The 22,739-nt window shown below is 40.5% G+C and overlaps 1 protein-coding gene across 1 annotated transcript; it reads left to right on the forward strand.

Moving 5' to 3' along the window:
• The first annotated feature begins 313 nt into the window (after positions 1 to 313).
• On the forward strand, positions 314 to 19,782 carry LOC116715632 (NACHT, LRR and PYD domains-containing protein 3-like). The gene is made up of 12 exons (XM_032556164.1): positions 314 to 412; positions 1,374 to 1,547; positions 3,039 to 3,386; positions 4,216 to 4,539; positions 4,616 to 4,717; positions 5,925 to 6,239; positions 13,642 to 15,418; positions 17,159 to 17,338; positions 18,326 to 18,499; positions 19,037 to 19,193; positions 19,406 to 19,409; positions 19,709 to 19,782. The coding sequence occupies exons 2-10, from the start codon at positions 1,505 to 1,507 to the stop codon at positions 19,191 to 19,193; spliced, it is 3,420 nt and encodes a 1,139-aa protein (XP_032412055.1). The 5' UTR covers positions 314 to 412; positions 1,374 to 1,504; the 3' UTR covers positions 19,406 to 19,409; positions 19,709 to 19,782.
• Positions 19,783 to 22,739: the final 2,957 nt, after the last annotated feature.

Consider the following 22,739-nt stretch of genomic DNA (forward strand, 5'->3'; position numbering starts at 1 on the left):
CTTTAAAATTCAGAAATCTGACAGTTTTTTCATTTCGAGCTCATAAATATGATAAATAGTTTTCATTAGTTTAAAACCAATAATTCCACTTATTAATTATCATTGATGCAGAGAAAGTGAGAAGTTTCATTGTTGTGTAAATATTTGGATGTAAAATAGGAGGAAACCTGCTAAAGTAGTGTGATGCCCACTGGTGTGTTCCCACAATAGGAAAAAAGGAGAATGAATTTCTTTAAATGTTTATGATTAGTAGTTATTTTATTTAACAGGGGTTAATGACGATGGGTGTAGTAACGGTGTCTCACCAGTGGGTGGCGCATGGAGACTCTGAGCTGCCTGTTTCTCTTCCGTTTCTCATAAACTGAGAAATTGGAGAAACAGAAACTACGCTCATTTACATGCTGTTTATCAGGTGAGAATAACCTTCAAGTTTATTTTAACAAAGTTCTTTTTTTTTATTTGGTGCTGTTCGAGGAATGTTTAGGGAAATGCGTCAATGTGTGAAAAATATTGGAAGAGTTTTGTCGTGTTTCGGAGCTAAGGGCGGCTAGCGGAAGTAGCCAACATGCTGTGATGCTAGTTAGTTAGCACAATGTAGCGGAGGATAATAACGGGTAACCGGTTGTAAAGGAAGTTGGGATATATAACCCAGACAACAAGCTGAGTTTGCTCCCAGTTTCATAGTGGAGTCAAACTGGTACCAGTAGGTTCTGAGTGTTTGTGGCCCGGCTGAGATATCTGGGTTCCTGGTTGGTGGATGGAAAATATTTCAATATGAAGTCAATAATTTATTGATCAGAGAGGATTTCTCTGGGCTTTTATCAGTAGAAAATCCAGATTGAATCAGTCTGTGGTGACAGAGGACAGCTGATCACATTTCAATCAGTTATTGATCAATAATAAGTGATTATGGTGAAATAACAACACAGCGCCCCCTAGAGTATGTAAAAACATCCGCCCCACCCACTGCTGTTATTTAAATCTATGTAACTGAGTTAAAACATCAAACCATCAGAACCGATTGACACACCCAGCAGGAAGTCGGCCATTTTGGATCAGCTGTCTTTTTTTTTTTTTTTACACTTTGACTTTAGAAGGAAAACCTAATTTTAAAAAAACTAATAAAAATGTCAGATTAGTCCTGGAGATCTCAGATATTTAACTCCCTGAATGAATCTTTCCTCCTCTCTGACCGTCGCTCTGTTTCTGAGTGTTTCTGGTTTTTAAATGTTTTAGGAAATAACAAATATCTGTGAATTTATTGGTTGAATCGCAGTGATAATTTCCATCACTGTTTACAAACTCTTACTAGTAAACCTGTTTTGTTTTCTATGTTTTAATCAGTGAATTGTTTCTCTACCTGATGTTTCCAGCCTTCATTTTCTCCTTTAGTCTGAACAATCAGCAGTGGAGTTTCCTCCTGTGTGTCTCTGCTGGTTCCAGTAGAAACGCTGATCTGGTGTCAGAGGTGATCTGATGGAAGCCTCTCTGTGGTTCTGAGAGGATGATGATGATGCTGCTGATGATGATGATGATCCTCCTGCTCGGTAAGATCACCTTCCTCTCTCTGCTCCTCATCCTCTCCAGTCTCTCTGCAAGCTGCTGATCAGCCTCAGAGCTTCTTGGTTCTGGTTTGTTCTTCTCTCTAACTGACCCCTGGTGACCTCAGCTGGTTGTTGGTTCTGGATCAGAACCTCAGGTTCTGGTTCCAGCGACTCGTCTCTCACCAGTTCTCCCAGTAGATCTCACTGGTTTATTGTTGGACTCTGGTCTCTTCCATCCAACCAGTGGCTCCACTTTGTTGTTTCCTGTCTGGATCTAATTTCTCTGGTTTGGGTTCAGCAGCTGATCTGGTTCTGATGTTTTCTATCAGGTTGTAGTTCTGTCAGCATCAGAACCACTGAGACCCAATCAGACCAGTAATCTGGACATTAGCTCCCAGAAACATTAACCTCAGAAACCAGTGATGAATGTCTGCAGATGTTGAAGATTCTGGTTCTGGTTCTGCTTTTCCTTCCTGTCTTCAGTTTATCTACATAAATGTTCATTTGAATCCAAGATGGCCGCCTGGGTGGTTGTAGTTTGTAGTTTATTTCTCCTGAATTCACCTGGGTCTCACAGGTTGGTGGTCATAATGTTCTGCTGCTGATGCATGATGCTGGTCTGACCATTACTGGAGAATCAGGTTCTGGTGGGTCCGGTTCTTCTCTGGTTTACTGGTTTTATAAAAACCAAACCTGATCTATGGATGATATTCAGGATGTGATGATGAGTTTTTGTATCACAAACAGCAATTCTTTAGTCAACAGGAAAACTGCAACATATTTATTGCAACATGTTGAACTAATCCTGGATCCTTTAACAAATATCTTAATGTATTTATGACTAGAATTACATTTTTAGATATCTGGGTTAAGACTGTAATTGTGTAAAAGCTCCTTTTGAGATGATCGCTCACAATGAGGTTCTATTGAAGTAATAAAAATATGTAGAATATACAGAAGTTTCCAAATTGTTGTTTGATCAACAAAGACGCTTCAGTTTCACAGCAGAAACTGACTGAAAGTTACTGGAAGGTTTAAATTCTGTAACTATAAAGAATCAGGACCAGAAATCCCAGAAAAATAAAGATAGAAGAATTTTAGTTTTTCAGGAAGTCACAGAAACAGAATCTGCCCCAACAATCACCAAGATACTAAAACAAAAATCTTTATTATCAAATCAGTTCATGAGATAAAACAACCTGAAAACTGACAGCAGGATTTCTGCAAATAACCACAAAGAAGCTACCAACTCGTTTTGAGTTTCATCTGTTTCAATCTTTCAGTTTTTAAATTTTAACAGTTATTTTAATGCACTTTTATCAGTTTTATGACTTATTGCTTAATGTGAGTTACATATTACATGAACAGAGATCATTGCTGCCCAATCAGAGTTCAGTATCACTGAGCTGTTTAGCAGACAGACTGAAATCTTTCATCACTAGTGAATAACTGATCAGTATTTCTACACACTAAACCCTCATCTTGTGTCCTCAGTTTCCCAGCATGCTCTGGGTGGAGTGGTGGAGGTTAATGAGGGGGCGGAGTCTGTCCTGCTGCCCTGCGTTTACTCTGGTAAACTACCTGGAGATCCGTTCCTCATCTGGACTCGCAGTGATCTCAGTCCTAACTCCGTCCACCTACGGAGAGAAAACGGTGACGATCTTAAGAACCAGAACCAGCGTTTCAGAAACCGGACCTCCATGAATCCTGACGCTCTGGATACTAGAAACTTCAGCCTGACTCTGAGGAAACCTCAGCAGTCTGATGGAGGAAACTACACCTGCAGCATCTCTGATGGAAGAGAAGAACTGAACCTGAAACAGATTCATCTGAAGGTCAAAGGTCAGATAAACACGCAGCACACCCTATTTTAAAGTTCTATGCTATGAATGAATTTATTAAAATGAGAAAATTAATAATTGTTCATAGTGTCTGTAACCATGGAGACCATTCCCAGAATAACTCAGAATAACCAAGGAATGGATGAATGGATTATTTCTATAATGAAATTATTATTAATGCAATAATTTCTATATTCTGAGTTACTATGGAAACAGATTTATTTCCTATAAACCTGCTGTTAATTCATAACAAAATGGAAATGCTTTCATTAATATTTCATGTTTCTTTCAGTCTCCATAACTGACCTCAGTCACTATTTTAGTCTTTAACAGTAAAGCAGTTAATGGCTCTTTAATGACAGCAGCTTCATTCAAACACATTCATGTTAATATCAATAAAAATAAAATATGAAATGAATTAGATCAATATTCAGCATCATTTTATGACTTATTAAAAGACTTTATATTTATTAAGATTATAAAACATGATTTATCATGACCTTTTTCACTTTTTACACTATTATTTATGTTCTGATGATCTTTGACCAGCTGGATAAACTGAACATTTACAGGATGAATCTCCAGGAATAATTAATATTTGTTTCTCATCTTCAGCCTCCACAGAACTAACAGGTTTTGTAGATCTGCTATGTATAGATCAAACCCTCTGATGCATCAATAACTGTCACATGAACCACTGATGGATTCAAGTTTCTGATTTTATGTTGATCATTAAAGAAATGATTTTTCTCCCTGCAGACAGAAACTGAATGATGACATCAAACCAGAAAATGATCCAAACTGTTTCTGATCATTTTATTTCCTCTCAGTTGATCAGCAGGAGGTCGAGGTCACTGAAGGGTCAGATTCTGTTGTCCTGCCCTGCAGAACATCATCCCACCTTCCTGAGGACACATCAGTGGAGTGGACCCGGTCAGAACCAGGATTTTTGATGGTTCACAGCAGCAACCAAAGAAACCTGGACAGTTTTTGCAGCCGCCGAACAGAGATGAACAAAGACTTCCTGATGACCGGAGACGTCAGCCTGACCCTGAGGAATCCCAGAGACGGAGACGATGGACGCTACGTCTGCACCGTCTACAGAGACCAGGACGTCCTGAGACACACTGTGGTTCTGAAATATGTAAAGAAAGGTCAGAGCATCAGGTCAGAGCTGCTGATGAAGGTCAAAGGTCAGAGTGAGGTCAATCTTTCTCTGTTTTTCCACAGAACCCTTTCCATCCTGGGCCACAGCTCTGCTGGTTCTGCTGGTTCTGGTTCTCATCGTCTCTGCAGGCGTTTTATATCATTTTAAAGATTATTTCCTGCCAGGTGAGTCTGAATGTTTCTGACCCAGAATGCTGCGAGACATCATGTGACCTGTTCTGGGGGTCAGAGGTCAACGGTTCATCTTGTCATCAGTTCAGATCTTTCTGTTCATTCATGTTCAGATCAAATGCAGTGTAGTTAGAAACATCATGAACAGAACCAGAACCAGCAGCTGCTGTCTCTACAGTCTGTTAGATTTAAAGGAACTCAGTGTTTCAGCTGTATTTCAGTTTTCTGGAAGTTTGTTCCAGATTTATGGTGCATAGAAGCTGAATGCTGCTTCTCCATGACTGGTTCTGGTTCTGGATGTAGAGCAGAACCAGAACCAGCAGGTTGATCCAGCAGCTGCAGATCTTTAATCCGTTCAGTGATTTATAAACTAGCAGCAGGATTTAAAGTCTCTTCCTCTCAGTGAAGGACTGTGGAAGTGGGCGGAGTTTGGATGTTTTATTAGTTACTAATAAATTAAATAAAGTAAAAGAGAAAAACTAAACATAACAGAATTCACCATTTAAAGTAAAACTCAGCTTCTTCTGGGCAAAATGAGCAAACAGAAAATGTCTAAAGCAGTGGGGGCCACAGTGGGCCCCTGAGGGCCGAAACCTGCATGTTTTAGTCTCTCCCTGGTTTAACAAACCTGGATCCAATGAGGCTCGTTAGAAGAACATTGACCTGCTGAAAAGGTTGTTTCTACCACCAGGAGAGACTAGAACCTGCAGGATGTCGGCCCTCCAGGACCCACTTTGGTCTAAAGTAATAAAATACAAACATTTTTCTTCTTAAACACTAATAGACTGTATCTTACCAGTCTGATGGTCATAAATACCATAAACTACCTACAAACACAACTTCAACAGATCTGCACTGATTCCTGAACATTATTTCACATCTGAACAAAACATTACTCACAAAGTGGCTGCTCCCCCTAGTGGTGAAGCTAGAAACTACAATTCAGTTCTGCCTTCAGAACAGTTTCATCCCCAAACTGCCTTGAGGATGAAACACTGCTGACGGATTTTTCTCTCTGACTTGAACGTCTCAGTTACAAGGAAACATTTTCACCAGAAACACCTTCATGGTCTCTGACCTGATGGGTCCAAACTGGTCCAGGAGGAACTCAGACAATATCAGCTCTCTGCTCATCATCTGCTCCACTTCTCTCTCATCGTCTGTCCGTCTGTCTCTCATCTTGTTCTCTGTCGTCTCTCAGCTCCACAGGTGAAGGTGGATCCATGGGTGAAGTCTGTCCTGCTGCCCTGCAGAACCAGCGTCTGCCTACCTGGAGGCTCTATAGTGGAGTGGAGGGACGGAGACAACAAGGTGGTCCATGTGTATCTGAAAGGTTCTGATTATCCTGAAGAACAGAACCTGACCAGCAGAACCAGGATGGGTAAAGAACCACTGAAGACTAAAGACCTCAGTCTGACTCTGGAACGTCCCTCAGTGGCAGACAGCGGGATCTACACCTGCAGAGTCAGGAAAGGAGTCACCCTGATGATGAAACGGGTTCATCTCCAGGTCAAAGGTCAGTGGTATAAATGTTGGATATTTCCAATCAGATGATTGGTGGTGATCAGTAGTGATTATTGGCTGATTAGAAGGTCAAAGGTCAATGTGATGTAATGAGTGAGGAAGAGGAGGAACCAGATCAGGAGGTTCAGGACAATCAGGGACCAGAGTCCTGAAGAAGCAGCTGGAGACTTTGACTAGGACAGTGTCCCCTGCTAGAGACACCAGTTACTGTTCAGAACCACCAGACGGGTCAGAACCATCAGAACTGAAGTTCCTGCAGCCTGGTAGCAGCAAACATGTTGTGAATGAGGAAGCATGTGGACTGGATTTTATTTTTATTTTAAAAAAAGTTTTTCCAATGTTTTGAAATTGAGTCTGTTTCACTTTTTTGATAAAATTCTCCAGCTGCAGAAAACAGCGGCTCACACGGCCCAGATGGCGCTAGAGAGCAAAGAGGTTGTAAAGAAGGTGGAAGAGGTTTGGATAGATGGTGTTGTGGTTGTCCAGGATCTCAGAGGATCCAGAGACTTGGCAGAATCGCCCTCTGGCAGGAATCTCTGCTCCTCCTGGACGACATCAGCTGTTTTTGGTCTGACTGAATATTTTGATGTCGACATGTTGGAAAAAGTTTTCCAAAAAACAACAAATTGCCATTTGTTGAGTTTTGTAAAGGGCTGGACAGTGGTGCAGTTGGTAGCACTGTTGCCTTGCAGCAAGAAGGTCCTGGGTTCGATTCTGGGCCCAGGGTCTTTCTGCACAGTTTGCATGTTCTCCCTGTGCATGGTGGGTTCTCTCCGGGTTCTCCGGCTTCCTCCCACAGTCCAAAAACATGACTGTCAGGTTAATTGGTCTCTCTATATTCTCCCTAGGTGTGTGTGTGTGTCTGCATGGTTGTGTGTCCTGTCTGTCTCTGAGTTGCCCTGTGACAGACTGTTGACCTGTCCAGGTGACCCCGCCTCTCGCCTGGAACGTTACCTGGAGAGGAATCAGCATCTCTCCTCCTTGTGTAACATTTAAGATTTTAAGGAGCTGCCAAGTTTACTTTGTAAAAATGCAAAGAACAATCTTCATAGTTACATTGTTTTGTTACTATAGCAACAATCTGATGCTCTCAGATTAATCTTTGGGTTTCAGATGTTCATTAATGCATCTTAGTAAACTACAACTACCTTTGACTGCTCAGTTAACCAAACTAGGCCCTCTCTCCCAGATTTCACTAAATTCATGGTGAAATGTTGTTAGTGGTGCTGATGTTATTTGCAGCAAGAGGGGCCCCTAAGTCAGATTCTGCTCAAGGCCTCATAAAGCCTTGGACCGGCCCTGCGTGATGAGCTAGACCCGCTGCACAGGCATCTCTGCTGCTGGATGTAGAGGGACAAACAGGAGATTTAATTTATGTGGCTTTAGTAGCTCTTCCATTTCGTGTCTATTGAGTTTTTATTAAGCACCACAGAGACTGTTTTGGTTGCCTGATTTCCATTTTGGCAGATACCATTTTTTTTCTGAAATGTTGCTCTATATTATGAAGAAAGTTGCTAAATTGGTAACAATGGGTGATTATTGTTAACTGTAAAAGTGCAGATATGACCTGGTTGGCTGATTTGTCAGTCAAACCTCTCACAGGAGAAAAGAAAAGCACAGTGGTTGATGTTTAGACTTTGCTGAGGTTGATAACATCGGTGGATAAAATTGGCTTCACATGTAAAAATCGGCTGATTACCGATCTCCCAAAATTAAGGTAATCAGCACCGATAAATGGGCTGGTCATAACGCACCGGCTAACCGGGAACTCAGACTTTACCAGAGCAGAAACACAGAGTCAGCATGTTGAGACGCAAACACACAGGCTGCACATTCTCACCACATGCTCAACGCAAACCTCTAAATCAGGGGTCACCAACACGGGGCCCGAGGGGACCCTGTCGCCTGAGGGGACCCTGTCGCCCGAGGGGACCCTGTCGCCCGAGGGGACCCTGCCGCCCGAGGGGACCCTGTCGCCCGAGGGGACCCTGCCGCCCGAGGGGACCCTGCCGCCCGAGGGGACCCTGCCGCCCACGGAGCAAGTTCTAAAAATAACCATTGTCATTAGGGAGCACTGCCAAAGAAATTATTTAATTTAATGTATTTACATTGAATTAATAACATTTGTTTATATATAGATGTTTTTAAAGTAAATTATAAAAAAATATTTAAAATAAATTGCTTTATGCATAAAACTCTTTTCTACGGTTAAAGTTCAGAACTGCGCAGACGCCTGCAGGATTTTATCGGAGGGCAGCAGCGCCTGCAGCTGGACGGCTGCAGCAGCTCTGTATACCTTAAGATTTTCCTTGAACTAAAAAAAGAAAAGAATAATTTCTGAAAGTTTTATTATCAAACTCTCTTTACAATTAACAAAATTGTGGAGGAAAAAAAGATCTTATGTGTCAAAACATCTTGTACGTAGCGCACGTCTGAGTCTGTGGGGGTCAAAGGGCACGCCAAAGCTTAAATCTGATTGGTCAGTTTTTTTATTTGGTGGCTTGGAGCTTTTTCTGTAAACTAAAAATGAATGGCAGGAGTTTGAACCTCCCATAGTTCTAAGAGCGGTTTGGATCCCGGTTGTGGTTCTGGTGGGTCATCGGTTTCTGAGCTTCTTTGATGTTTCCAGAACTGGAGAGCTGATGGGTCACCTGTTAGCTGACATCTGCTGTTCTTCCTGAGCGTCGCGCTAAGACTGCGAGTTAAACAATTTAATCTAGTGGAAACGTTCCCCACAAGAGAAAAAATTAAGCAAACATTGTTGCTTCACCTTCTCCTCCTTTGGACGTCTGACTCCACCTGAACCTGGGAACCAACATCCTCCTCTTTCCGTGGATCTCACGGGTTTATAGGCTTCGCTCCATGTCTTTATTATTTAGCATCGTTTGTGTAAAAAAAAAAAAAAAGGCTGCGCTGCTTTAGTGGTTTAGGTTTGTGCTGCTTTTGTGCGACGCCACATGATGCGTTGGAGAGGTGGTTGTGCTCCTGCAGGTCAGGTGCAGTGATAGTTTTGTACCTTCTGATCTGTCAGACATTTCTTTTTGACATCTGCTGGTGTCAGCCAGCTGGTGACCCGTCAGCTTTTAAGTTTGCGAAACCACAAAAAAAGCTAATAAACCGGCGACCCGCCAGAACTGCACACTGTAAAAAGCTCAGGATCTTAGAACCACGAGGTTCAAACTCCACTCATCATTTTTAGCTCACAGAAAAAGCAAACTGACCAATCAGATTTAGGCTTTGGCTGCCCTTTGACCCCCACAGACTCACACTGTTTGCTACATACAAGATGTTTTGGCACAAAAGATCTTTTTCTTCTCTCTACAATTTTGTTAATAGTAAAGAGGGTTGAATTATAAAAAAATACAATAATTTTCTTTTCTTTTTTTTATTTAAAGGAAAATCTCCCAGTACGTCCAGCTGTTCAGCTGCAGCTGCTGCTGCAACAATTCAAACTCTGTGACTTTGTGGGAAATTTAGAATCACACAGAAAATCTCCAAAAGGGAATCAAACTTAAAACTCTGAACTAAGAACTTCTGATCACATAATAGCAATTAACCATATCTGCCATGATAAATTATTACTGGTAACTATTGTCAGTAGTCCCTAACATTAATATGATCAGACAGCATGTAATCATATATATACATATATATACTATTGTTATAAAGGCTGAGCCATGAAAATTTATGTCTGTATCAAACAAGTAGCTCTTTGTGTTGCTCTGGAACCGTGAAGTAGCTCCCAGTCTCTAACAGGTTGGTGACCCCTGATCTAAATGTACCTGTGAACACAGAGCAGCTCACTGTGAACATTTACGGTTCACATTGAGCTGCGTGAACAGAGCAAAAGCCATGGATTTAAACTTGACTTCTTCCTTGATAAGTTCATAAAGAAACACGGATTCTCATCCTCACAGGTGGTTGATATAAATGTCCATATAGGTCAGCCTATATGAGCCACCTGTAAAGTTCAGAGATCAAACCGCGACACCTTGTGAAGCAGTTTCTCCAGCGGCCTGATTGGTGGCTCCTTGTTCAATTCATCTACTATTAAAAACTATAAACGCATCTTTCTTTCAGGAATAATTCTGCCCTGCCAGTAAAATGCTCACCACAGAAGAGACACTTGCAGTCAGGTTTATTAAAGAATATATATATTAAACAAAAATATTTTTGTTCTTTTTAATAGAAACAAAAATGCACAAAGCCTAGCCTGGCAGCTGGGCATGTAAAGCATGGTGGGCTGCCAGGCCCATGATACACTGGGGGAAACCCTGAGTGGTGTGGGTACTGAACCCAAATAACAAATAAAAGTTGTAATAAATTTCAGGCTGCAATATGAGTTTCAGAGAAGAAGAAAAATGAGGGAAAAGGAAACATGAATGGGAAAACAACAGGGTTCCCTGATCTGCTAGGAGAAGCTGATCAGCCTGGCATTGGCCTCCGCTTGATTCTGCAGGCTCAGAACCCGAAATATCTAGACAGGAAACAGAACTGCTTTAACATTCGTTAGCCACTTCAAAATAAGAGCATGAATAACGAAAACTGCAACACAGACAAACTTTACTGAAGAAACATTAGTTTAGGGCAGTGGTTCTCATTCTGGTCCTCAGGCCCTCCAGCCCTGCATGTTTTAGGTTGTTCCCCTTCTGCCACACACCTGGATTGAATCTGTGGTGATTAACAGGCTTCTGCAGGACTTGATGACTGCAGAAGATTTCATGTAATCATTTGGATCAGCTGTTCTGAAATAAAGACACTAAAACATCAGGACTGAGGACTGGAATTGAGAAGCACTGGTTTAGGGGAAGCTAAGTGCATTAAACATTTTCCAACATGGCAAGAACTCTAAATGTAAAATTATCTCTTCTGTTATAGTCCCAATGTCAATGAATGCAATATGCATATTAAGAGGAAGCAATGCAGGGTTTATCACAACATTCATCAACATCATTGCATGTTTTCCTCCTGCATCAGTCGCTGTTGTGGATCAGCTGCAGATGAAGGGAACCATCAGTCTGTTATCACCAGCTGTCAACGTTCAGTTTCACCTCAAACAGCTGATTGTCTTAGTGAGGTTACTGCAGGTTCAGCTCATCAAGCTGCACTTTACCAAGATCTCTGCAAGCTGCAGCACAGCATCGTCTCCGGCCTCCATAGAGAGGATCTCTGCTGAATACGGACCTCCAGACTCTGAGACGCCTTCAGAAGCCCAGCAGAACTCTGGGACTCTCACCTCATGATGGAAACAACTCATAACCTTTGACCTTTTCACACACCATGAAGTTTCATGTATCAGCTTCCACTTCAACCATCTATATGGCCATAGTTATAAACCAGTCTGTTACTGGGAATATACTGTAGGTCAACAGCAACAAATAGGAAAAATGTTAAATCATATCACTGTAATCAATAAATGCAAAATAATTCCCAGCATAATGAACCAAATGAATATATAATAAAGAAATTTCACTAAACACCAGATAAACAAAGATAATAATACAATGAGTATATTTAATATTAAGACAGTATTAATATCACTCAAATTGTAAAAAGATGCATAAGAGGCATATTCTAAAATGCAGTCCTGAAATAAAATAAATATAAAACCACAACAGGTAACAGTGTGTTTTTAGCACATACCTATAATCTCCAGCAGGGGGACACATTCAGCCAGCGGGCAGAACGTAGGCAGATCCTGTACACTGTCCTAGAAAAACATTTTGGAGGGAAAATCTCAGACAAACTTCATAAAAGCAACAATGTTTCACTCTAACCAAACACAAACTCTTTAAATCAACTTAGTAATAGTTGACATTATATTTTTATGCAACACAAAAACAGTTAAAAGTATTTTAATGTTATAAACATTACTGAGGGAGACATAGCATTAGCACACATCTGACCAGCAGCTTCTGTTGGGCTGCTGCAGCTACTTTACTAAAACTTGTGCAACATCAGTAAAGGAGCTTCGCCTCATAGCCACACATCACGCTGGTTTTATTTTATTATATTATTTTTCCTGTTACATGATCCATCAAACCTTATCAAATGGTTTGTTTACTTAGTCAGAGTTATTTCCCACGGCTGTGCAGAGATCTGAAATACTCGTTCCATAAATTTAGAAACCAAAACAGTTTTTGTGGCGCATGTTAAAAACGCATCAGATTGTTGCTATGGTAACCAAACAATCTAACTATGAAGACTGTTTGTTTAACTTTTACAAAGTAAACTTGCCAGCTCCTTAAAATCTTACATTTGAATGTTAAATAATTTATGTATGTGGAAACAATTAAATCAAATTAAGCAGCATCGATAATCTCAATAAACAAATGTTACATTTCTCTGTGTTAAAATGTTAAAATGTTACCATTTATGGGCCCCTGAAGGCCTGGGGGGTCTTATGGACTTAATTTGGATTTAACAGGAGTGCAAATAATTGATATTCATTTTAATACAATTTTTTTCATTTATTGTTTTTAAGATTCAATAGCTGTGTTTTTAAATAGCATTTCACTGGTGATGTTTTCCTGTAACATATAATTATTAAGTAATATTTGTACATTTCCTGTCAATTTAACATCTTTTAATACAAAAACCGCCTCGGCGCCCAGACCGCCAGGCTGAGCAAGATTTCTGGGGGAAACCCTGGAAATAAAACGGCCTCAGCTACAAACTCCCTGCTGAACTTCTCAAAACAGTAACGGGTCAGAAGTGACATACAAGGTAACATTACTTAAACTCAGCTATGTTTTACTAACAATCACTATGCAACTAAGGGTTTCTATGTTTCAATAGAAAGTGACATTAAGGAGTTGGCCAGACTTTTAATATTCCGTCTACACGTTCTCAGATTGCAAAATAACTGTTAGCTGAACACAAAAATCATCCTGCTCTTTGGTCAAAGCATCATGTACTTCATAGTCAGACAGGGACTGAGTTTCCAGTTCACTCAATGGGGCTGCATCCTGAAGGTTTTGGTGGTTGACAAACACCAGGCTCCAGGGGGCCCCAAAGAGCTTTTTTTTCTTTTTGTCCATAAAATAATTTCTACATAGATTATCAAATATACTGTCAAAAGAAATCACTTCATATTGAAATTGTGTGTTTTTGTTATTGTGATGACATAGGAATCGTTATAAAAAAATCAGCCCCACTGAGGGGGCCCCTTGGTGGCCCTGGGGCCCTAAGCGGCTGCTTCGTTTGCTTACGCCTTGGGCCGGCCCTGAGACTGATGTTGGAATAACTTTCATTGAGTTTTCTCTAATTATTGAATTATGTTTCCTTCATAGAAGTTTATGTAGAAGAACCAAACTGGCCACTTTATTAGTCCAGTTACTTGTTAGAATATTGCAAATTGTTTTTATTTTGATTGCTTTTCTTTCTTTTTTCAGATATTGTTGGTCAGTATCAGCCTGACCTTAAAGCGTCTCTGAAGAAGAAGTTCCAGAGTCTCTCTGAAGGCGTCGCTGAACCTGGAAATCAAACCGTTCTGAACCAGATCTACCCAGAGCTCCACATCACAGAGGGGTTAACTAGAGAGGTCAACCAGGAACATGAGGTCAGACACATTGAAACAGCATCCAGGAAACAAGAAACAATCAGAAGAGAAAACATCTTTAAAGTCCCACCTGGAAGAGATGAACCAATCAGAACAGTGATGACCATGGGAGTGGCTGGCATTGGGAAAACACTGTTAACACAGAAGTTCACTCTGGACTGGGCTGAAGGCAAAACCAACCAGAAGATTGATTTCATATTTCCATTCACTTTCAGAGAGCTGAATATGTTGAAAGAAGAAAAGTTCAGCTTATTAGGACTGATTCATGAATTCTTTCCTAAAACCAAAGAAATCAGCAGCTTTGAAACGTTCCAGGTTCTGTTCATCTTTGATGGTCTGGATGAAAGTCGACTTGGTCTGGACTTCAAGAACAATCCGATCCTGACTGATGTTACAGAGTCCAGCTCAGTGGATGTTCTGGTGACAAACCTCATCAGGAGGAAACTGCTTCCCTCTGCTCTCCTCTGGATAACCACACGACCTGCAGCAGCCAATCAGATCCCTGCTGAGTGTGTCGGCATGGCAACAGAGGTCAGAGGGTTCACTGACCCCCAGAAGGAGGAGTACTTCAGGAAGAGATTCAGCGATGATGAAGAGAAGGCCAGCAGGATCATCTCCCACATCCAGAAATCAAAAACTCTCCACATCATGTGTCACATCCCAGTTTTCTGCTGGATCACTGCTAAAGTTCTGGAGAATGTGATGAAGACCAGAGAGGGAGGAGAGCTGCCCAAGACCCTGACTGAGATGTACATAGAGTTCCTGCTAGTTCAACTCAAAATCAAGGAGGAAAAGTATTTTGGAAAAGCTGAAGAAGATCCAGAGAACATAAAGCTGATTGAGTCTCTAGGAAAACTGGCTTTTGAGCAGCTGCTGAAGGGAAACCTGATCTTCTATGACAAAGAGCTCAAACAGTGCGGCATCAACATCAAAGATGCTGCATTGTCCTCAGGAGTGTTCACTGAAATGTTTAAAAGAGAGAGAGGGACGCGCAACATCTCCGTCTACTCCTTTGTTCATCTGAGCATCCAGGAGTTTCTGGCTGCAGTCTACATGCTCCACTGTTTCACCAGCAGGAAGTCAGAGGTGATCAAGACGTTTCTGAGAGAAAAATACAGAGAAACATCTCTAGATGAGTTCATGGAGAAAGTCATGGAGAAATCCCTCCGCAGTAAAAATGGCCACCTGGACCTGTTTGTCCGCTTCCTTCATGGTCTCACTGTGGAGTCCAACCAGAGACTCTTAGAAGATCTGCTGGGTCAGACAGAGGACAGTCCAGAAACCATCCAGAGAATCATCACCAACCTGAAGGAGATGAACACTGATAGAATCTCTCCTTTCCAAGATATGATGAACACTGACTATATCTCTCCTAACAGAAGAATCAACATCTTCTACTGTCTGGTGGAGATGAACGACGTCTCATTTTATCAGGAGATCCAACGGCTGCTGGATTCAGAGAAGAAGCTCTCAGAGACTGACTGTTCAGCTCTGGCCTTCATGCTGCAGATGTCAGAGGTTCTGGATGAGTTGGACCTGGAGAAGTACAACACATCAGATTTTGGACGACTGAGACTGGTTCCAGCTGTGAGGAACTGCAGAAAGGCTCGGTGAGTCCAGATGTTTTCATTGTGTGAATGCTGATTCAGCTCTATTGTCCTCCTGTTTCTTCTTCTTCTTCAAGTTGTTTCTGGATGTTTTTGGTCTTTAACTTCTTCCTTCATCCTCTGGACTATTTCAGACATTCAAACATCTAAACATTCAGCTCATCCAGGACAGCTGCAGCTTCTGGTTTTAGACATTTTGATCATTTTAAAAATATTTGTCCTCTTTCCCATTTTCATGTATAAATGAATAAAAACTTTCAGAACTCTAGAAAATCTATTTTCTCTAAGATCCAATCAGCCACAGAAACATTTTAAACTTTAAACTTCTCTTCACTCCATAATTCACCTTTTAGGATCTTTGACTGTTTTTATAAAATAATTGTTTAGGTTTAATGAAAAGTAGGAGCATTAAAATAAACCTTTGCATTAATTAGAAACTTTGTGAAGAGTGTTGATCTTCTTCATTCCGTCATCATCCTCACCTCTTCCTCCTCCCACTAGTTTCCTCTGAGTTTGTAAATGAGAGCAAAATGTGGTGATTGTTGTCTTGTTGCAGAAAAAGTCCTAGTTTCTGTCAGATCCTCCCAAAGCTCTGAGAACTCTGCTTCCAGAGCTGGAACCATTTTCCTCATCAACTCTTCATCTGCAGCTTTTGTTGAAGCTGTTAGCCATGAAGACCTGGAGAGACATGAGCTTCAACTCTTTAGACATCCCAGCCTCTTCTAGTTACTGGAGAACTTTCACTGCTTCAGCATGAAAAATGCTGCTGGACCCAAACACTCTGTTTTGGTCTTCAGCTCTTTAGGAGTTTAGCAACAATTTATTCTGACATCCAAACCTTTGTTCCTCTGAGACAATGGACAGACCACTGCAGAGACATGGTTCCCTCTTCCAACCAGTTTGTCCCAGTTCCTCTCAGATCAACAGTCTGAGAGGTTCAGACCTGAAGGAGCAGCAGGCCCGGTTCTGCTGCTGCTCTGCAGGACGACCAGAACAATCTGAAGCTTTTAGCTGCAGCAGGTTGACGACTGTCCACTTTCTACTTTGTTAAAGCATCAAATCCAGCAGATGAATGGAGTCAGAACTGGGAGCATCATGATACTGGTCTGCTCCCAGTTTCCTCTGTGGCAGCATTTAATAACCTGCTGCTGGGAACTATGGTTCTATAGAATATACTACTATTATTAATGATGATGATGATTCTAGATGCTGCAGCAGATATTGGCTAAACAAACCCAGAGATGCCAGAGGTCCACAGCAGGCTGGACTTCCTGCTCTGCTCACTTCATTTCTAACTCACTTCCTGCTTGGTGGAAGATCTCAAGGAGCCAAACGGTCTAGTCCAAGTCCGAGCTGTGAGCAGTTCCTCCTCCTCTCCATCATCTCCAGTAGTTTCCTTCATCAGCTCAGTCAGCCTCTTCATCAGCTGCTTCAGCTCCTTTGAGGCTCTGATGCTGCAGCTCCATCAGATGCTGCAGAGAAAACTGAACTTTCCTTCACAGATGATAGAAGATCTTCAACATCTGACTGCAGCTGAAGGTCTGAGGACATGAAGCCTGGACCAGAACCAGAACCAGAACCTGGACTTTAACCAGGACCTGCACAGATTCTCTGTGGGGTCAAACTCAGTAAATTGAAGATCAGATGTTGATCAGATGATGACATCACTGTTATCATATTTTAGTCTGTTTATGATCCAGATTGATTTCATTAGAACTGAATTTATTTCTTCTCTAATCACAGACTTGGTGGCTGTTCGCTCCGAAAGGCTGAATGTGAAGTTTTGGCCTCGGCTCTGAAGTCCAACCCAGATCTGACTGAACTGGAAATAAATCAGATCTTCATAAATGAAGGTGGAGAATCTGCTATGAAGCCTCTGGTTGAGATCCTGGAGAGTTCAGTCAGTAAAGTGAAGATTCTGAGGTTTGTTTTCTCTATTTATACAATAAAATCATTCACTGATTCTTCAATCATTAGGTTAATTAATAAGTTAATTTAATATATTTTCTTTTAAAACAATCTGTTTAAATGTCAGAATAAAATCTCTAAAACATTTTACCTTATAAATAAATTATTTTCTTATTTCAGACTTTGAGATTATTGAACTTTGTTTTTCAGTTTTTTACTTTAAAATGTTTTTTACTGATGAATAAAATGAGTAAAATAATTCAAATGATGTAAATTAATGATGGAGATGTTTCAGTTTGGTTTGGTAAAGATTCAGATTGTTTTATTTCTCATTTCTGATTCTCATCTTTACATCCAGAATGAAATGTTGTTCCTCCAGAGTCGAGCCACAAACACTGACAAGTTCAAATCATCATTAATGACCAAATCTAAGAAATGACTGATTGTAGAAAAGCAAATCTAGATGAAATGAATGAAAGTGAGGTTTGCAGCAGCAGCAGGTTCCTCAGCTTTGTCCTGAAGCTGTGGTTCTGTTGGGCCGGGTCAGAGAGGAACCGTCCTCTTCAGTCTGACAGCTGTCAGTCGGTTGGAGCCTCGTCTCTGTGATGATGCTTCATCAGGTCACGTCTCCTTAGGAAATAATGGCCTCCATTGGCTTTCAGCAGCTTTAATAAGAACCCAAGGCCATTAATGAATAAACTGAGTGGTTCTGATCCAGTTACCAAGTCGGGTCTCCAGCTGATGATCAGGAACCAGCAGAAATAGCTCAACTCATCCAGGCTGATAGAAAACTTTGAGTTTCTTTATTGATCAAATGTTCTGGTTCTGCTGGTTTGGACTCTTTAAACCAGTTTGACTGGATCAGATGTTAGAATCAGTTCATCATGTTTCTTTTACATTCAGGGAAATTAATTTTCTACATTTTTATTATTTATTTGTTCATATTTCAGTTTTAACCTGCATCCTGTTGGCTTCAGCTCACATCTTTTATTCTTTATTCAGATTGATGAACTGCTGTTTGTCAGAGACCAGCTGGACTTCTCTGTTCTCAGCTCTGAAGTCCAACCCGACCCATCTGACAGAACTGACCCTGAGCTGCACCAACCTGGAAGGTTCTGGAGTGAAGGAGCTCTGTGGTTTTCTACAGACTGAAGGCTGCAGACTGGAGACATTGAGGTATTTTAATTCTATAATTATTGATATTTCTGTGAATAATTATATATAATTGATCATAAATCAAATTAATTTCTTCTGTTCTAATAAATATTTTCTGAGTTTGTTCCTGGACTTGGATCCAGAGTTTAATTTAGTCCCTCTGTGTAACTGAGTTGGACCTGCTGATCTGAGGTCAGAACAGGACAGCATTCGGACCCCCAGTGTGTAGAAATACCCCTCATGTGAAGCAGGTCAAAGGTCATTCAACCCAGTCTAGAAAAGTGAATTCCTGGAATCTGACAGGAACAAATCAATAATCAATGATTGATGCTTCAACACTTTGATCAGAACCTGGAATGATTTTACTGACTAAAATCCTCCAACACAACATGACCCAGTACCAGGTTCTGGTTCTGGTTCTGGTTCTGAAGTCAGCAGGTCTTTATTGAAGCAGCAGCTTGTTGGCATTAATATTGATGAGAATCTTTAACTGGTTCTGTTGGACTGGTTAACCTGCATCCTGTTGGCTTCAGCTCACATCTTTTATTCTTTATTCAGATTGAGGAGATGCTGGTTGTCAAAGATCTGCTGTGATTATTTGGCCTCAACTCTGAAGTTCAACCCGACCCGTCTGACAGAACTGGACCTGAGATTGAACAACCTGAAGGATTCAGATGTTGAGCAGCTGAAGGATCTTGTAAAGACTTTAGAGTAAGTAAATGTTTGTAGTGAGTCCAGCTGCTGTCAGCATATTGAACTAAACCCAGTTAGCATCAAAGTAAAGATCCAGTGTTCCCAGTAAAGCTGCAGCTTCTCAGTGGGAGGAGAATGGTTCAGGCTTCCTGATTGGACACAGAGACAGCAATCAGCCAATCAGAGGAGCAGCAGCTTGCTGTGTTCCTGCGTTTGTGTTGGTGTGAAGATGAGTGTTGTTGCTGTGTCCATGTCTCCAGGAAGTCCAGCTGGACTCCAGCGTCCAGCCGTCCAACATGTCTAGAGACAGTGGTCCTCATCCATCAAACTGTGGCAGCAGCAGATCTGATCTCAGATCTGTTTGTTCTCTCAGTTCAACAGGAAACAACTGATCAGGTTCATCTTGGTCACAGCTCTGAGATCAGTCTGACTGCAGCCTGGAAACCATCTAGTGGATGTGCTGCGTCACTGACTGCTGCTGGAGAGAGGCTGGAAACACTCACTGATCTGCTCTCTCCTTCCTTCTTCTCTCTGCAGGTTTGGATCCCAGTAAAGTAGAAAATGGTCTCTGTGTCCTGCTGATCCTCAGAGGTTGAAGCTGCAGCAGTTTGAGTCTAAAGAGACTCTGACTGGATCATGATGATGACCTCTGACCTCCAAGGTTTCCCTCCTGTTTATTTTCTCATGTTGTCATTTAGTGTCTGATATTGTTTGTCTCTTTGGATCAATAAAGATCCAATTCAAACTGGGCTCCATTTAGAGGCTTCATGGAGTTTTGATCTGAACTGGATTCAACTGGAAAGTTGATCTTTTTTCTCTCTGATTCATTTTCATCCTGGTACCAGAAATATTAATTAATATTATTAATATTAACAGTTTCCAGGCTGCATTTGCTTCAGTTTCTGGACGTTTTTATCTTAGATGTTTTTTGCAGATATTTGCGTCATGAAGCTCATTTTATCTGCAAACAGGTCAATGAGTCAGTGATGGTTTATTCAATCAGAGAATGAAGATTTTCTTCATGATTTTAAATCAAATAGTTTTATTTCTGTCTTTCTGAAGGTCAAATCTAAATCTTAATAAAGATAAAGTTTCATCTGCTGCAGCTTTACCTTTGGTAGCATTGGAAACACTTCAGAGACTTTCAGATCTGCTTTGAAGGATTTTCTCAGTTCTTCCTGCAGAACTTCATAGAAATGTTTCTCCGTCTAAATGTTGCCCTCAGTCAGAAAACTCTTTCCTCTAAACTAGATCTCAACTTCCTGGTTCCTTCCTTCCTCTACAAAGATCCTCTGTTCATGTTCATATCTTCATCTTGACTCCATCTTGTTTTTTCCTCCAATGAAACGTCTTGTTGTTGTAGATTTTCTTTCCCAGTCAATGAAAATGGCTTTAAATTTCCACTGAGAAGGTTCTTCTACTGTGTTATTTCCTGAACAGCAGCGTCTTTCCTTCAGTTAATTAATATTCGCTCAGTTTTATCATTAATCTCATTCATCATTAAACTAGTCTGAAGGATTTTAGTGTGTATCTTCAGGCTTTGACCACAGGATGGCGGTAGAGAGCGAACCTGGTAAAGACAGAAACAGAAAATAATCTTTTATTTACTACAGTTGGCTAATATTTTAAAAATTATCCACAATTAATATTTCTGTGAGGATTTTAATTAAATGAGTTTTTCAGTTACTACATTTCTATAGAGACAAATATGTCAAATATGATAATGAGATTAATTTCCAGTCTTCTGCTTGTATTCATATTCTTTCCATGGAAACCAAAGATAATAACTTTACACCTTAGTGGAAATGTATCAACATGACAAATTATAAAGTGAAATTTCTTTGTGCCATGACAAGTTCAGAATAAAGGATTGTTTTCAAAACTTACAGTTGGAGTCTATTGGTTAAATTGTTCAACAGTTTAAAGGAGTCGGCTCTCATTTAGCTGTTTGTCCAAAGTTTCTGATGACGTGTTCATCCATTTTTCCACCAGGAATCAGAGGGAAAGATAATATCTGCAGGTGAAACATTTGAAACAGAATGAAATATAAGATAACCAAGGTTTACCAAGGCTGAAAAAATAAATAACTTTAACATTACTGCTAAAGAGATCACATGCAGTTTTTTATTTGTAAAAAATATTTTAAATCATGTATGATATTCTTTCCACTTGATAATTGTGTTGGTCTTTAAGATTAAATTCCAATATTTGTGGTTGTAATGTGACAAAATATGGAAATGTTCAAAGTATATGAATAGTTTTGTAAGCCACCTGTAAAACTCAGTGACCTTTGTTTATATTTTATATGTAGTTAACTCAGACCAAGGGAAATTACGGAGTGACACAAATCTTCTTTAAGTAAAGATTTAAAGGATACTGGAATTGCTTTTATCAACTTGTTGTAAATCTTGAATATTATTTCAAGCAAAATGATTAACATTCATGAAATGTTTAATACAGGGGTGTCAAAGTCAAATGGACGGAGGGCCAAATAAAAAATTTAGCTACAAGCCGAGGGCCGGACTGATCGAATGTTCATTGAAATTTTTTTAAATGACGCATATAGTCTAGTGAACCTAATTGAACCTACTGAAAACCTAACAAATATATTCCAATATGATCAGATAAATAAAGCAATATTTTCTTATGGCTCTGTCAGTAATCTTTAATTTTCAACAGACACAACTGAAATATTTTTAAAATATAATTGGATTGAAATACAATAAAATAAAGTGCAAAAATCTATTAATCAAAAACAGCACTTTCATCAAGGAGAAGTAACATGCAGTGAAAACAAATATTAAACTTTAACTTTTAAACTTGAACTGAGTAAAAACTCTAAATATGTGATTGCACAGTAATGTTCACTTGTTTGAGGTTGAGGGTGATACTTGGTGGTGTCCCATCTTTTCCACAAGTTCATCAATGTTCGGGGTAAGGCTCTGAGCTGAGGAAATCCTCAGAATTGAGTGAAGGTGTTCAGCAGTAAGTCGACTTCTGTGTGATGTTTTGTTCAGGTTCATCAAAGAAAACAGTTGTCCCTTCTACACGTGTCGCCGGCGACACATCTAAATTTGCAGTACCGTAATTCCGCCACACGTAGCGCTAAGTGGAAAAATTCCAACGGTTTCTGAAAGGGGAGACGTTGCACTTTCCAGCAAGTATCGGGTTAATACTGTAACTTCGCAGCTGCAGCTGCAGAGAGTGTAATTAATCCGGGGGGCACTCCTTTAATAGATGGTATATTTCGGCAATAACTTGGTGGATATTGAAAGTTCCGGTTGTTATGGATACATGGGTAAGTACATCATCTCACAGAACATTTAAAGAACTACTTACAGTTCAAATAAGGAAGGTATTTTTTTTTCAGACGGGGTGCCGGCTTACTGCGGTCTGCGGGCCGGTTCTAATAATAAATCAAGATCATTCCAGGGGCTGTAAAACACCTTCTCGCGGGCCGGATGTGGCCCGCGGGCCTTGACTCTGACATAGATCTAGAAACAAACCGGAAGCCTTAGCCTTCTATGGTGCATCACTCAGAGCCCAAAGATCTCCGCTTAGAGAATAA

This window comes from Xiphophorus hellerii, chromosome 24 (assembly GCF_003331165.1).
Source record: "Xiphophorus hellerii strain 12219 chromosome 24, Xiphophorus_hellerii-4.1, whole genome shotgun sequence".
Classification (NCBI taxonomy): domain Eukaryota; kingdom Metazoa; phylum Chordata; class Actinopteri; order Cyprinodontiformes; family Poeciliidae; genus Xiphophorus; species Xiphophorus hellerii.

Bases quoted from the DNA above. Each gene is read 5' to 3' on its own strand.
- LOC116715632 (XM_032556164.1), top strand. From the start codon at position 1,505: ATGATGATGATGCTGCTGATGATGATGATGATCCTCCTGCTCG. The intron at 6,240-13,641 runs GTCAGTGGTATA...TTCTTTTTTCAG, and splicing joins GGTTCATCTCCAGGTCAAAG to ATATTGTTGGTCAGTATCAG. The intron at 18,500-19,036 runs GTATTTTAATTC...TTCTTTATTCAG, and splicing joins TGCAGACTGGAGACATTGAG to ATTGAGGAGATGCTGGTTGT.